The sequence below is a fragment of the Macrotis lagotis genome, chromosome X (assembly GCF_037893015.1).
Source record: "Macrotis lagotis isolate mMagLag1 chromosome X, bilby.v1.9.chrom.fasta, whole genome shotgun sequence".
Lineage (NCBI taxonomy): Eukaryota > Metazoa > Chordata > Mammalia > Peramelemorphia > Peramelidae > Macrotis > Macrotis lagotis.
The window spans coordinates 173,408,173-173,422,607 of record NC_133666.1 but is presented as its reverse complement, the minus strand read 5'-3'; the positions used below and the strand labels follow the sequence as shown (position 1 = coordinate 173,422,607).

At 37.1% G+C, this 14,435-nt stretch overlaps 1 protein-coding gene across 1 annotated transcript in view; it reads left to right on the top strand.

Annotated features, from left to right (window-relative positions):
• The window catches only part of FBP2 (fructose-bisphosphatase 2), a 90,184-nt gene that overhangs the window by 25,959 nt on the left and 49,790 nt on the right, over positions 1-14,435 (top strand). The window contains exons 4-5 of the mRNA XM_074200834.1: positions 7,473-7,613; positions 11,991-12,128. Coding sequence (XP_074056935.1) covers positions 7,473-7,613; positions 11,991-12,128 — 279 coding nt within the window. The remainder of the gene's footprint in view (positions 1-7,472; positions 7,614-11,990; positions 12,129-14,435) is intronic.

The window sequence follows — 14,435 nt, the reverse complement described above, 5'->3', positions numbered from 1 at the left end:
TTGATCACTAAAGTCTATTGGATCCTGACAGGAGTCAGAGAAATCTTTTTTCAAAATCTGTAATTCACCTCTGACCCTTGGCTTAAATTTATTCTGTGTGACAATATAAAGCTTAATATCAGATGTAGCCCATCCTTCTCCATCTGTAGTTGGAACGGGTCTGAGGGCATGGTCTATTTACTGCCTTAAAAGGAGAGATTCCATCAGGGTCAGGATTTGGGCTCTTAGCTAGAGCTGGAGCAGCCTCATTAGAAACAGGATCTCTCAGAGCAAGTGAAGGAGGAGAGGTAGCAGGGACATAGGAAGGAGTTGTAATAGAAGAACGAGAGGAAGGGACAATGGGATAATTTGGAGAAGAGGAAGAGGGAATGAAATAAGGAGAGGATCAATAGAAAGAGGAGGAAAAGATGGAATAAAGAGGAGATGAAATAGGAGAGTGAGAAGAGTAAATGGACTGAAATTGAATAGAAGAATAAGCAGAACTATAAGAAGATGAGATAGGAATACAAGAAGAGGCAATTGTAGGACAAAGAGAAGAGATAAGGGAGGGATTAATATTGGGGGGATAAGAAAGATGAAACAGAAGGCAGTGGTGGAATTCGAATAAATTAACTGATTCTCTGCCCTAATGACCATTTCAAGTATAGAAAAAAATAGCAAAAGGTAGCTTAATATTTCATGCATTTAATACTCAAATAAGAACAATAAAAGAGTTGTGCATAAAACTAGATTATATTAAATTACACACAGTGAGCTAATATATCCTTATGGAGTGAAAGCAGCCACATGACCTCAGCAGCCAATGTTGGAACATTCTACCTATTCTCTTTTTTTCTTCTTCTATTTCCATTGCTTCTGAAATGGGCAGTAAGATAACTTTTGAAATCTATATTTCTATTGGTTCATTGAGTCCCAGCTTCTTATTTGTTCCACCATTCAGGAAACACCAGCACACTCATATCTTTTTTCTTTACTGGTTAAAGCTATTTTGTTTATTTTTTTATTAAAGATATTATTTGAGTTTTACAATTTTCCCCCAAATCTTACGCCCCGCCCCCACGGAAAGCAATATGTCAGTCTTTACTTTGTTTCCATGTTGTACATTGATCCAAATTGAGTGTGATGAGAGAGAAATCATATCCTTAAGGAAGAGACAAAAAGTCTAAGAGATAACAAGATCAGACAGTAAGATCTGTTTTTTTTTCTAAATTAAAGGGAATAGTCCTTGAACTTGTTCAAACTCCACAGCTCTTTCTCTGGATATAAATGGCACTCTCCTTTGCAGACGGCCCAAAATTGTTCCCCTTTGTTGCACTGATGGAATGAGCAAGTCCATCACCCCCATGTTGCTGTTAGGGTATACAGTGTTTTTCTGGTTCTGTTCATCTCACTCAGCATCAGTTCATGCAAATCCCTCCAACTTCCCTGAAATCCCATCCCTCCTGGTTTCTAATAGAACTATAGTGTTCCATGACATACATATACCACAGTTTGCCAAGTCATTCCCCAATTGACGGAGATTTACTTGATTTCCAATTCTTTGTCACCACAAACAAGGCTGCTATGAATATTTTTGTATAAGTGATGTTTTTAACCCTTTTTCATCATTTCTTCAGGGTATAGACCCAGTAGTGGTATTGCTGAGTCAAAAGGTATGCTCATTTTTGTTGCCCTTTGTGCGTAGTTCCAAATTTCTCTCCAGAAAGGTTGGATGAGTTCACAGATCCACCAACAGTGTAATGGTGTCCCAGATTTCCCACAACCCTCCCAACAATGATCATTATCCTTTCTGGTCATATACACTAATAATATCTTGGGGGAATTTGGGGCATAACACAAAGTGGAAATAAATGATAGCTTGTCACTCCTTTGCCATTTGACACTTTTTTTCTTTATGTTGTATGCTTGTTTATTGAAGTAACAAAAATGAGGGAATTAAAATGTAATATTTCATAAAAATATAATGAATAAATGAATAAATAAATAAATAAATATTATAAGCATAGTCCTCTCAATTTTTTTTCAACTATGGAGGGATGAACATTATTAAGGGCACTTAGAAAATGTTGTTGGGCAGATGAATACTAAAAAAGAGTAAGTATATAGATGTTTGAGTTTCACATTAGGCAGCTGTCCAGGTACCACTTAGAGAGGATCCTGATTATGAGTGCCATTTTAACAACTGGTTCACCGAACTCCATATAAAGCATAAAATTAGGCATTGGTTCTGCAGAACCAGTGTGAGTAGGCTGAATCCTACTACTGTAGGAAGGGGAAGAAATTGGAGAACAAAGAGAAGAAGGAATATTACTGGGATAAGGATTGAGGTAAAATAGAAGTAGAAAAAGAGAGATTAGAACAAGGAGGAGAGAAAAAGAATGAGTGAGGAAAACTAGAAGGACAAGGAAGAGGAGAAGAAGAATGAGAGAAAAGGAGAAAGAAAAGGAGAAGGAATAGTGAGTGATGAGTGAAGATGAGTGGGAGAATGCGAACTAGAGACAGAAGTTTCCTTTGGATTGGGGAGGGCAGGATAGAGGGGAGACGATAAAAATGGGATTTTAGAAGGATTTAGATTGTGACCCAGGTTTGCAGATGGGATGGATCCTCCAAAACAAGAGTCATTATGGGGTAAAGAGAACAATGAATAAGGAGGGGGGAAGCTGAAATAAGGAGGAAACTGAAAAAGGAAGACAAGCTGGAGCTTTTGAAGAGAGGGGAAGAGTAAGTTTGGAAGATTCTGGTGGCTCAGGAAGGGGAGGGGTTGTTGAGGAAAAAGAAACATGTGAAGCTAAAATCTTTTTACGAGTCCTAAGTGAAGAAATTTCAGCTCTGTACTCTCTTTGTAGCATCTCCCTAAACCAATGATGGAAATATTTTCATTTCTTATTAAAAATCTTAATAGTTTTTAAAATTAATTTTGTTTTAAATTAGTTCAATTTAGCTCTTTCATAAGAACCCATCTGGACCAACATAATTTAGGATCATGACTTGTTACTTTACACCAATGCTGACAAAATTCATGGTCATTAGAGTCCTGATGCTTAGTCATATAGAAAGCAGATATCCCTTCTACTGGATCGCTAAGCCTAGATTTAGATTGTCCCATGATCAGATACAACAAACAATTAAACAGCAATAACTATACACAAAACCAAAACACCAAAAGACACAATAAGACACTAAACCAAAAACATATTTTAGATACTGAACAAAGGACAGGGATGCCAGACAAAATTCCTTTCATTTTACCAAAAAAGTACCAGAGATCTAACCACTAGATTTTTTTTTTTTTTACCAAAAAATGTCTCACTTAAATCTAGGAATAAGTCCTCAGCACCTATCCTGCCACTAAAAACCAAAACAATTCTCATCAACCTGTGAGAATTCTCAAAACAAAAAAGTAACCCCCCTAGAGAAACTTCAACTTCAAAAAAAAACCCCAGAAAAACAATAGTTCAAACTAGAGCAGTTAAGTTTGAAAAGTAAAGAAACCTCACCTACAGACAAGACTGTTAGAGGCTCAAACTCTGTCCTGGTTTTCTAGGAATCCCTTCTTGTGGTGTTATCAGGAGGAAAAGTTTTCTTTTCAATGACTGTGTCTAGATTCAGTCAATGGCACAAAAAACTGTGAACCCTAAATTTGTAAGAACCTCAAAAATGTAGAGTTAAAATAAACATAACAGAAAATATATAGATTAGACATGAAGTCTTATTCTCTGGGATTTACCTAAGAAAATCTATTGGTAATAGAGACGATCCCATAGGGATAGCTTGTGAATCTTATATCATTTGAGAAATGGAAAAAATCCTTAACATTCTTAGTGGCTCATGCTCAACATATCTAACCAAAACTGATAGGAAGAATATAGGGTTTTTGGCCCCCACAGAATGTAATTTAATATATAAATATATATATATATATATATATATATATATATATATATATATATATAAATGCATTACAAAGACTGGGGACTACCTATGAATGTACCTTTGGGTAGGTATGTGAGTGAAAGACAAAAGAATTGACCAGACCCAATCAGGCCTGAGATTAGATCAGACCTGCCCCATCTGGTTTCTAGTTGACCTAGGGTCCTTGTCCTTTACAAGTGTGCCTGCTCAAGAAGGTTCATGCATATTACTGTTCACTCCCCTGTGTTCATTAGTATAATGATCAGGAAGTGGGGGGAACATATGGGAGTGAATACATTAATTAGATTGTGGTCCTGACCAATGATTGGCATAAAGGGGAGGAACAAGCCTTTCAAACTGTATATAACACTGGACATTGCTGTAATTCACTGCCTTTCTTGCTAGGAGAGATGGTCCTTTGCAAAAAATTTAATTAATAAAAGCTATTTTAATTACTCTGGACTACGTATTTAAAATTAATAGCTACTGATAACAATTGATCTACAAAGATTATCTTTTTTGTATCTGTTCCTGAATTCTTCTTTTGTCTCTTCCTGGGAGGATGGACACCTTACATTCTGAGCAGCGTTCTCCTAGAAATTGTGATTAACATATTGGGGACTTATTAGGTGACCTGATCTAAAAACCTAGTATTCTCTAAATGAAATTAATCATCTTTCACAATATATTATTGTGAAATATTAGAAATTATTATTGCTTTCACAATACAAAATATTTTATAGGTTCATAAAAAAGGTGCAAAGTTTTCTGATTTGGTGGTGGAAAGTAAGATCATTACTTGGAATAGTAAGGGATAGAATGCAGGACATGCAATCAGAAAGGTCTGGGTTTGAAATCCTATCTCAGTTACTCCCTGATTTTGTGTCACTGAAATGAACTTAACCTTTGTAAAATGAGTGGATCCCATGTCCTTTCAATCTCTAAATCTGTGATCATTTGCTTTAGGAAATAAGAGGAGGCTTTGTTGAAAGAGGTAACATTCAGGGTGGCTAGGTGGCTCAGTGGATAGAGCACCGGCCCTGGAGTCAGGAGTACCTGAGTTCAAATCTGGCTTCAGACACATAATAATTACCTAGCTGTGTGGCCTTGGGCAAGCCACTTAAACCCAGTACCTTGCAAAAACTTCAAAAAAAAAAAAGAGGTATCATTCTAATTGGATCCCCTACAATAGAAAGTCACTTTTCTCAAAGTATCCTTTAAGGTAGTGGTGCCAAGCTCAAATAAAAAATGAGTGACTGAACCCTACATAAAAATCTTGTCAGTAGTTTATTGAATTAAACAGGTGTCAAACTCATGTGACCCAGAGAAGTTCATCAGTGTTGCATGTCAATTTTATGACAGCATGCTTACCTGGGTTCTGGATAGTAGGTGATGCTTTTGTGATTTCCCAGTCACCATTGAGTAAAACAAGAATGTGTCTTTACTCCCATGCTTTTTAGCATGATGTTTTCAGCCATGCTATCAAATGCTTTCACTGAGTTTGAACACAGTTTCAAGGTCAGTTACTGCACCGATGGTAAATTCTTCAACGAAAAGGCTGCAAACCAAGACCAAGGTGGAGGGAGTGCTGGTGCATGACCTTCTGTTTGCAGATGATTGTGCCCTCAATGCAGCCTCTGAAGCTGGGATGCAACATATGTATAGACTGATTCTCTGTTGCTTTTGCTAATTTTGTCCTAACAATTAACACCAAGAAAATACAAGTGCTTTATCAGCCAGCACCACACCATCCATATATAAAACCATTGATAACAGCAAATGGAGAAATTTTGAGTGCTGTGGATAAGTTATTTACCTTGGCAGTGTATTTTCCAGGGCAGTACACACTGATAATCAGGTTGACACAAGCATTGCCAGAGCTAGCTCAGTATTTAGGAAGCTCCAAAAGAAAGTGTGGGAGACAAGAGGAATTTGACTGGCCACCAAACTGAAGGTCTACAGAGACTTTATGCTGACCTCATTGCTGTCTGCCTATGAAACCTGGACAGTCTACCAGTGTCATGTCAGGAAACTGAATCACTTCCATTTAAGAAAGATTCTGAAGATCACCTGGCAGGATCAGAAACCAGACACTGAGGTCCTTTCTCAAGCTAAACTGCCAGACATTCAGAGGTTACTACAAAAAAGAGCAACCACAATGGGTTGGCCATGTTTGAATGCCAAACATAAATTTGCCAAAAAGACTATTTTATGGAGAACACTCATAGGAAAGTGTTCAGAAGGAGATAAACCAGGAGACTCTGAAGATCTTTCTTAAGAATTTTAGAATTGGGACGGCTAGGTGGCGTAGTGGATAAAGTACTGGCCTTGGAGTCAGTAGTACCTGGGTTCAAATCCGGTCTCAGACACTTAATAATTACCTAGCTGTGTGGCCTTGGGCAAGCCACTTAACCCCATGTGCCTTGCAAAAACATAAAAAAAAAGAATTTTAGAATTAATTATGCAGCATGGGAGGCACTAGCTTAGGACCACCCATCATGGTGTGCCCTCATCAGAGAGGGTATTGTAGTCTATGAGCAAGACAGAATTGAGGCAGCTCAAAGGAAATGTGAAAAATGCAAGTTTAGAGTAAACACCCCAGCTGTTAACATGGACTATTTGTGCCCAAGCTGTAGTAGAGCATTCCATAGAGGGAGCATCATCCCCCAAACTTTCCTGCCCCAACCCTTCCCTACTACTTGCCTTGTCTGTTAATTTTGCTTGCTTGTCTTCCTGTGAAGGCAACCGGCACTGGGTGAGTGTGATCCTCCAAATAACCTCTTATAGTCTTTCCTCCCTTGATGTTGTCACCAGCCCAGTTTGTGACTTTTTCTTCTTTACTTAATTTCACTACTTCTACTGAAGCTCTCTATCTTGCTTCTTTACAAAAGAACGTAACCTGTGAACTTCTTGTAGTCACCTATGAACTTTATGGAGTAAGTTGGGTTTTTTGGTTGTTGTTTTTGTGCAATGGGGTTAAGTGACTTGCCTAAGGTCACAGCACTAAGATATATCAAGTGTCTGAGGCTGAATCTGAACTCAGATCCTGACTCCAGGGTTGGTGCTCTACCCTCTGCACCACCTAGCTACACCCTCTGTAGTAACTTGTGAACTTTTTGGTTGGAGCCTGTGAACTTTTGCAGTAATCTGCGAATTAAAATTTAAACCTTTCTTGAAAAATTCTTCACAAAATGAACTCACATAGACCCTTAAGTCTCCCCCTCCCTGAGGTCCGTTTCTCCTGTCTCTGTCCTTATGTCCTCTTTCTCTCTTAGTTAACTTTCTCCTGTCTTCAATTTGATGGGATAAGAATTCCTGAGTTTTCTGGGAGGACTTAGTTGTAAATATCTGCTAGGAGGTGATGGTCAAGATTGAAGTCATCTCAAGAAGCATCCAAATTTCTCAAAACTTTGTTTATTGTTTTTTTTTATTTCATATTGTCATTTCATTTATGGGTGTGTTTTGAGTTTTTAATGCTAACAAATTTACTTGGGGCAAGGTTATTTGTTTTCTATTTAAAATAAAACATAATCTACATATTGCTTTCTTTTCTTATTCAGACCACAGATGATGAACCTTCTGAAAAGGATGCCCTGCAGCCAGGATGCAATATTGTGGCTGCTGGCTATGCTCTCTATGGCAGTGCTACCCTGGTAGCTCTTTCCACTGGACAAGGAGTAGACCTCTTTATGTTGGACCCTGTAAGTATCATTTTATCCATATCTCACATCCTTTTCTGTGTGCGACTTAGAGCTTTAATTAGGGTAGGGCAGATACACATGGATAAGTAACTCAGAAGGTGCTGAAAGAACCTTTCCAAACTATGGCCAGGATTATGACAGGCCTTATTTACCCATCATCTTCTTTCCCCACCCTTTCTTCCCTGTCTGCCCTGCCATTCTCTGAATCCAGAAGTGGTGATCTCTACTGAATCTTGCCTCATCCCTATAGCTACTCTGTAGAATTCCACTCCCAGGAGTGGTAGAACAGTCTTGTCTGCTAGTGATGCCTTTAAATGTGTCATCCTGCTCATCTCTATGTCTGGCAGTCTTAATGTTCTTCTCAACATATCCCCACACACACACACACACACCCAGACCCCATGGGCCCCTCTTTCCCCAGCCACACGTTCAACAAGATAGAAATCGTGAAGTAGCCTAAGGCAAACTTCACCTACACTCAATTCTCCCCTGTCTTTGTCTCAGGTGAAAATTTTACTAGTTCAATTCAAAAAACATTTATTGAGCACTTCCTATAAGACAGACATGGTGCAAGATTCTGTCAGTATTGTCCTTGTTCTGGAACTGCAAATACAAAAACGAAATAGTCCCTCCCCTCAAAGAGTTTACTGGAAGGAAAAATGTACATGGATAGATCAATACTCAAAATCTAGATGAAGAGTTGAGGATGAACAATGATTTATCAGGCACCTTTTTGTTGCTTAGTCATTTTCAGTCATGTCCAACTCTTCATGATCCCATTTGGCATTTTTTTTGGCAAAGATATTGGAGTCATTTGACATTTCCTTCTCCAGCTCATTTTGCAGATGAGGAAACTGAGTCATACAGGGTTATTTGATTTGTCCAGCTTCACCCAGCCAGTGTCAAACTAGATTTGAACCTAGGTCTTCCTATCTCCAGGCCCAATACCCTATACACTGAACCACCTACTTATATGCTAATCATTGTGCCAAACACTGAGAGTACAAAGAAAAGAAAATAAAAATATAGCCTCTGTAAGGTGTTCACCATTAAATGAGAGAGTGAACTCAAAACAACTATGTATATCAAGATATAGACAGGATAAGTTGCAAATCATTTTTGAGGGAAAACATTAGCACTAAGAGAGATTGGAAAAGACTTCTTGTAGAAGGTAGGATTTTTGTTGACTTTTGAAAACAGGGAATCCAGGGGTCAGAGGTAAGGAGGGAGAGTCATCCAGGATAGCTAGTGAAAATACACAGAGTAGATTTAGGAGTCAAGATGGTGGAGTAACAGAAGAAATATAATCAAGATCTATTCTCTTCCAGGATATTTTTATATTACCATATTAAACCATTAATTTTATTTCAACTGAAACAACATCTTTAGGAAGCATTAAGAAAAATTCAAAAAAATCTTTTGTCAAGATCTAGATAAACCAGGATAACCATCATTTAATATAGGCTCTAATACCCAGCAAAAAAAACTCATTTGTAACTTGTCCAAAGATAATATAATTATAAATGCTAAAGTACACTACCCTAGTCTACTGGTGGGGGGGTACCAAGTTTTGCTCTGGGGGGACCCAAGTACTTTTTAGCTTTTGTATCCCTTTCCTTACTACTTTGTTACATAGCTAGTATAAATATTATTATACATATTTTATAGGCAAGGTTCAGAGATGTTGGAATTTATTTGTCCTGGGGCACCAAGTTAATGAATGATAGTGGCATGAATCTAGTCCTCCTTCTTCTCAACAAAATTGCTCTTCTGTTCAGAAGATAATAAGAAACTCAAATACACAACTATCCAAGGGCTGTGAAGATGCATAATCAAGCCAGAACTCCTTGTAAGAAAAACAACCCTGAATACCCTCCCTCCTCATACCTCTACTAAAAATCTGCCAGAAATCTTTAGAGAGTCAGAAGGATAAATTTAGACAATTCCCTTCTTAGACATAGAATCCAATGTGATAAGTAACTAGAGTCAACAGAAAAGTTATATATGATTCATGGGATATGTGAATGGGAAGGGTAGGCACATGACCTGTTAACCTTTTAATTTGTGAATTATTTCATATATTGAATACAGGTAGGCAATGACTCTGCTATGAACTGTCTTAAGTAGGATAAAATAGATATTTTTTTCTGAAATTGATTTATTAAATAGGGAGTGGATGGTACAATTTGTGTTATAAATAGCTCAAGTTGCTGGATCAGGGGAGTAGGGAAGAAAGGGAAGATAAAATTTCCAAATATATTTTTTCCTTTTTTCTTTAGTATTTTATTTTTCCCAGTGACATATAATAGTTTTAATAATTTTAACATTTATTTTTAATACTTCGAGTTTCAAATTCACTCCCATGCTCCTTTGTCTCTCTCCCTTCTTTTCCTACTTGCCTTTGAGAAGGTAATCCATTCAAAACAGATTATACATATATTGTCATGCAATATGTATAGTCTGTAATAGTAATATATAGTCTGTAGCTGGGATTTCCCAAAAAATTCTCCAGAAAAAAAAGAAAAGTTTAAAAAAAGATGTTTCAGCTTTCTGCTGGCTCCGCCATATTCCAGTGAGTTGCCAAAATGATGAACACAAAAGGAAAAAGGAGAGGGACTCGATACATGTTTTCTAGACCCTTTCAAAAACATGGTGTCATCCCTCTGGCTACATATATGTGCATATACAAGAAAGGTGATATTGTAGATATCAAAAGTATGGGCACAGTTCAGCAAGGAATGCCCCACAAATGTTATCATGGCAAGACTGGATGAGTCTATAATGTTCCACAACATGCTGTAGGCATTGTTGTAAACAAACAGGTTAAGAGCCAGATTCAACCAAGAGAATTAATGTACGTATTGAGCATATTAAGCACTCTAAGAGCAGAGATAGCGTCCTGAAGCAGGTAAAGGAAAATGATCAGAAGCAGAAAGAAGCCAAAGAAAAAGGCACTTGGGTTCAACTAAAATGTCAGCTTGCTCCACCCAGAGAAGCACACTTTGTGAGAACCAGTGGCGAGGAACCTGAGCTGTTGGAACCAATCCCAATGACTTTAAAAATAACCAATAAAAGATTTCTTGAATTTGGGGGGGGAAAAAGATGCTTCAATCTGTATTCCAATACAAGCATTTCTTTCTCTGGGACTGGATAGCATTTTCCATCATAAGTCTCAGAATTGTCTTGGATCATTGTATTTCTGAGAATAAATACATCATTCACAGCAGATAGTCTCACAATATTGCTATAATTTTGTAATAGTACATTTTACTTTATATCAGCTCATGTAAGTCTCCAGTATTCCATCATAATTACATGCTACAATTTGTTCAGCCATTCCTCAATTAATGGGCACTCTCTCAATTTCTAATTTTTTGCCACCAGAAAAAGCTACTATAAATATTTTTGTATATTTAGATCCTTTTTCTTTTTGTTTTTGCAAGGCAATGATGTTAAGTGACTTACCCAAGGTCACACAGCTAGGTCATTATTAAGTGTCTGAGGTTGGATTTGAACTCAGGTCCTCCTGATTCCAGGGCCAGTGCTCTATCCACTGTGTCATCTAGCTGCCCCTTTTTTTTATTTCTTTTGTAATACAGGTCTAGTAGGAAATTTTTTTCAGATTACATCTCAAAAACTCATAATCTTGATTCTAATTTTTTTTAAATTTTAAACTAAATGTCGCATATACAGGTTTCCTTTAAGAAAAGGGAAAAGAAAGAAATTCAATAACATAAGTTCATTTATATTTGCTATAAATTGCCCCTTAAGGAAAAATATCTTTTGGAGGAAGCCCACAAAAACTTTCCATAGAGAAACTTCTGTCCCATCATTACTGAAGGCAAGTGATACTTTGCTAATGGGGATGTTAATCTAGGGAACTATAAAGAAATCATGGGACCAAATCCAGAACTACCTTAGTCATGTTACTAGGCCTTTTTATGAGAGTAGGGGTTCTTAATTCTGTGTGTGTGTGTGTGTGTGTGTATGATGTGTATGTGAGTGATGAAACATTGGTAATCTGGTGAAGCTTTTGGACTTTTTACTAGAATTGTGTTTTTAAAAATCATAATAGAAGGAAATGTTGAATTTCAGTTAGAACTTAGTGAAATTAATGGTAGGTGGAGGAGCAGATAGAATACCAGCTCTAGAGTCAGGAGGATCCGAGTTCAGATTAAGCCTCAGATACTTATTAGCTGTATGACCTTCAGCAAATCACTTAATCCCATTGCCTTGCAAAAACAAAAAAGAAAACAAAAAAAATGGCATTTTCTGTTCCAAGTTCATGAGTCCCTGAAATCTATGATGCCAAGTTCAGAACCCCTATTTGTTTGATTGTTTTATTCTTAATATATATTCTTTTTTTTTTCTCTTCAGGCTCTTGGTGAGTTTATCCTGGTGGACAAAGATGTCAAAATTAAAAAAAAAGGGAAGATCTTCAGCCTCAATGAAGGTTATGCCAAGTACTTTGACCATGCCACGACTGAATATTTACAAAAAAAGAAATTTCCTGAGGTGAGAAAGGTTTTGCTTGTCAGCTAGAGATATATAGCTTTACAATGAGACTTGATTAGAGAGGTCTATTTAGATGAATGAAATTCAGTTCATCTAACTATAAGTTGAGTCTACATCTTTGGTATGATAGTGATGTATTCTGTCTTCTTAAGCAAGGAAAAAAATATTCTAGTTAAAACATGCCTATTATTGTCCAGCTTATTAGCTTCCCACTGAAAAAGAGACCCTATATAATGAACAGACACTAAAAAGTTGGGGGGAGAGGGTTGGGATACTTTCAAAAATATCTGCATATGTCAACCTGGAGCAGGCATATATACACCAACAGAATTTAGAAACAAGGTGCAAGTTAGAGGAGATTTATCAGGCAGACTCTTAGAGACATTTACTCAAGATAAACTATAGCTAACTTGCCAAATGTGTGAGAGTGAGGCTAGTCATAGACTAAAGGAAGACGTCTCATCTGATTATCAGTGATGTACTAAGAGATATAGAGCAGGTTGAAGGAACTATTGGAACCCACTGGAACCAAACAGATTCATTAGGGATAGGGAGAGGAGTCACATTCTCAAGGATTTTAATTCTATTAAAAGAAAGGAATTTATAAGTGGTAAAATTGACAAGCAATATTAGCTGAAGCTTTGGGGAGAAAAAATGGCTATTGCAAAGAATGCTACCTTTGTCATATGCTCAGATATGAGTTCTTTCTGTGAGCAATTATTATTTTGAATAAACAAATGCTTTTGTTAACCTAAGTTCTAAGGGTTTGCAGAGTCTTTTGAGAGACAAAAGATAGATTCTGATGTTCTGAGGGGAAATCAGAGGTGAGAACATGAGCTATCAAAATTATTATTAGAGATAGGGTCCTGAAATTGGACCAACTTCTTTGTGTTAGAGATCTGGGTCTGATACATCATTTATATCTGGGGGGCTCATCCATTTATTTAAGTGCCAAGCTGTGCCAGGTGCTGTTTAGGCTTCTGGCATAAGTAATGCCTATTATCTATGTGACCATGGATAAGTTAACCTCCCTATGGTTGATTTCCCATTGAATAGTTAGTCAGTCAACAAACATTTATTAAGTGCTTTTATGTACCATCATTATATTAAATTCTCAGGATATAAAGAAAGGTAAGACTAGTTCCTGACCTCAAGGAATTCAATTCCTAATGAAGGAGATAACATGTAAATACAGTCAGGTCCTGATTCTTAACATAATATGTTAATCAATTTCATATGGCATATTTCTATTATTTCTGTCTTGAAGTAATTACAATTTTTTACACAATTGCTAAATTTGAATTCTATAACTAGGCTACTTTATAGGATTCATCATTCTCACTAATGAGACCTAGGACTAGAAGGCAAGCCAGGTTAAGACAAATGTTAGGGGGAAGGCTGAAGGGATTAGAAATAATGTGCTTCCTTACAGAAAGCATTGTTTGAATTAAGTCTTGAAGGAAGTCAAAGAAACCAAAAGACAGAGTTGAGAAATGCTAGCATTCCAAGAATGGGGGACAGCTAGGGCAAATATCTAGAGGTAGGAAATGGACAGTTGAATGTGAGAAATAGCAAGGAGTCTAAGAATAGCTGGATCATAGAATTCATGATGGGGAGTAAATTTTAAGTTAAGAAGAGGCTTCAGAAAATACTGGCCACTGAGTCCCTCAGCTCTCTCACATTTGGCCTGGGCTATCAGGGGGAAGGAAGGGGAAAGAAAGAGTATATGTAAGGGTTTACTGCAGCAGGTCCTACTTCCTTACAATATTGTGACTGGCTGTCCTTCCTGATTCACTGGCTGAATCTCTCTGACTTAGCCCTTCTTTCTCCTGCCTCCATGTTGCCATGGCAATGAAGACAAACCTAAACTTGAATTTTTGCCTTTGCCTCTTTTGTTTGTTGTTTCATGGTCATAGGCAAATAAGTATTTTGAGGTGACCATATCTAAGACTGGGAGCAACCTTATGATTTTTGAGAAGTATGGAGCTCCTGGTAAGAATGGTCAGTTACCCAGAGTAGAAGTAATATTTGAAGCAATTTAATTAGAATTAAGTATAAAGTCGTCAATTTGGCATCTAATGTTTCCCATGACCTGGCCACAATTTCTTCTTCTGTTAAATGGGAACAATAATAGCATCTATCTCACATATTGTAAATATTTGTAAAATTCTTCATAAACCTTAAATGATGGTTATTACTACTACTATTATTAATTATGTTCACTTATTTTTATAAGATTTTTACTTCTATGCTTTTTGAATATGCTGGGCTTTTGTAAACTGAATGAGGCTATCCCTGCCAGGGTTA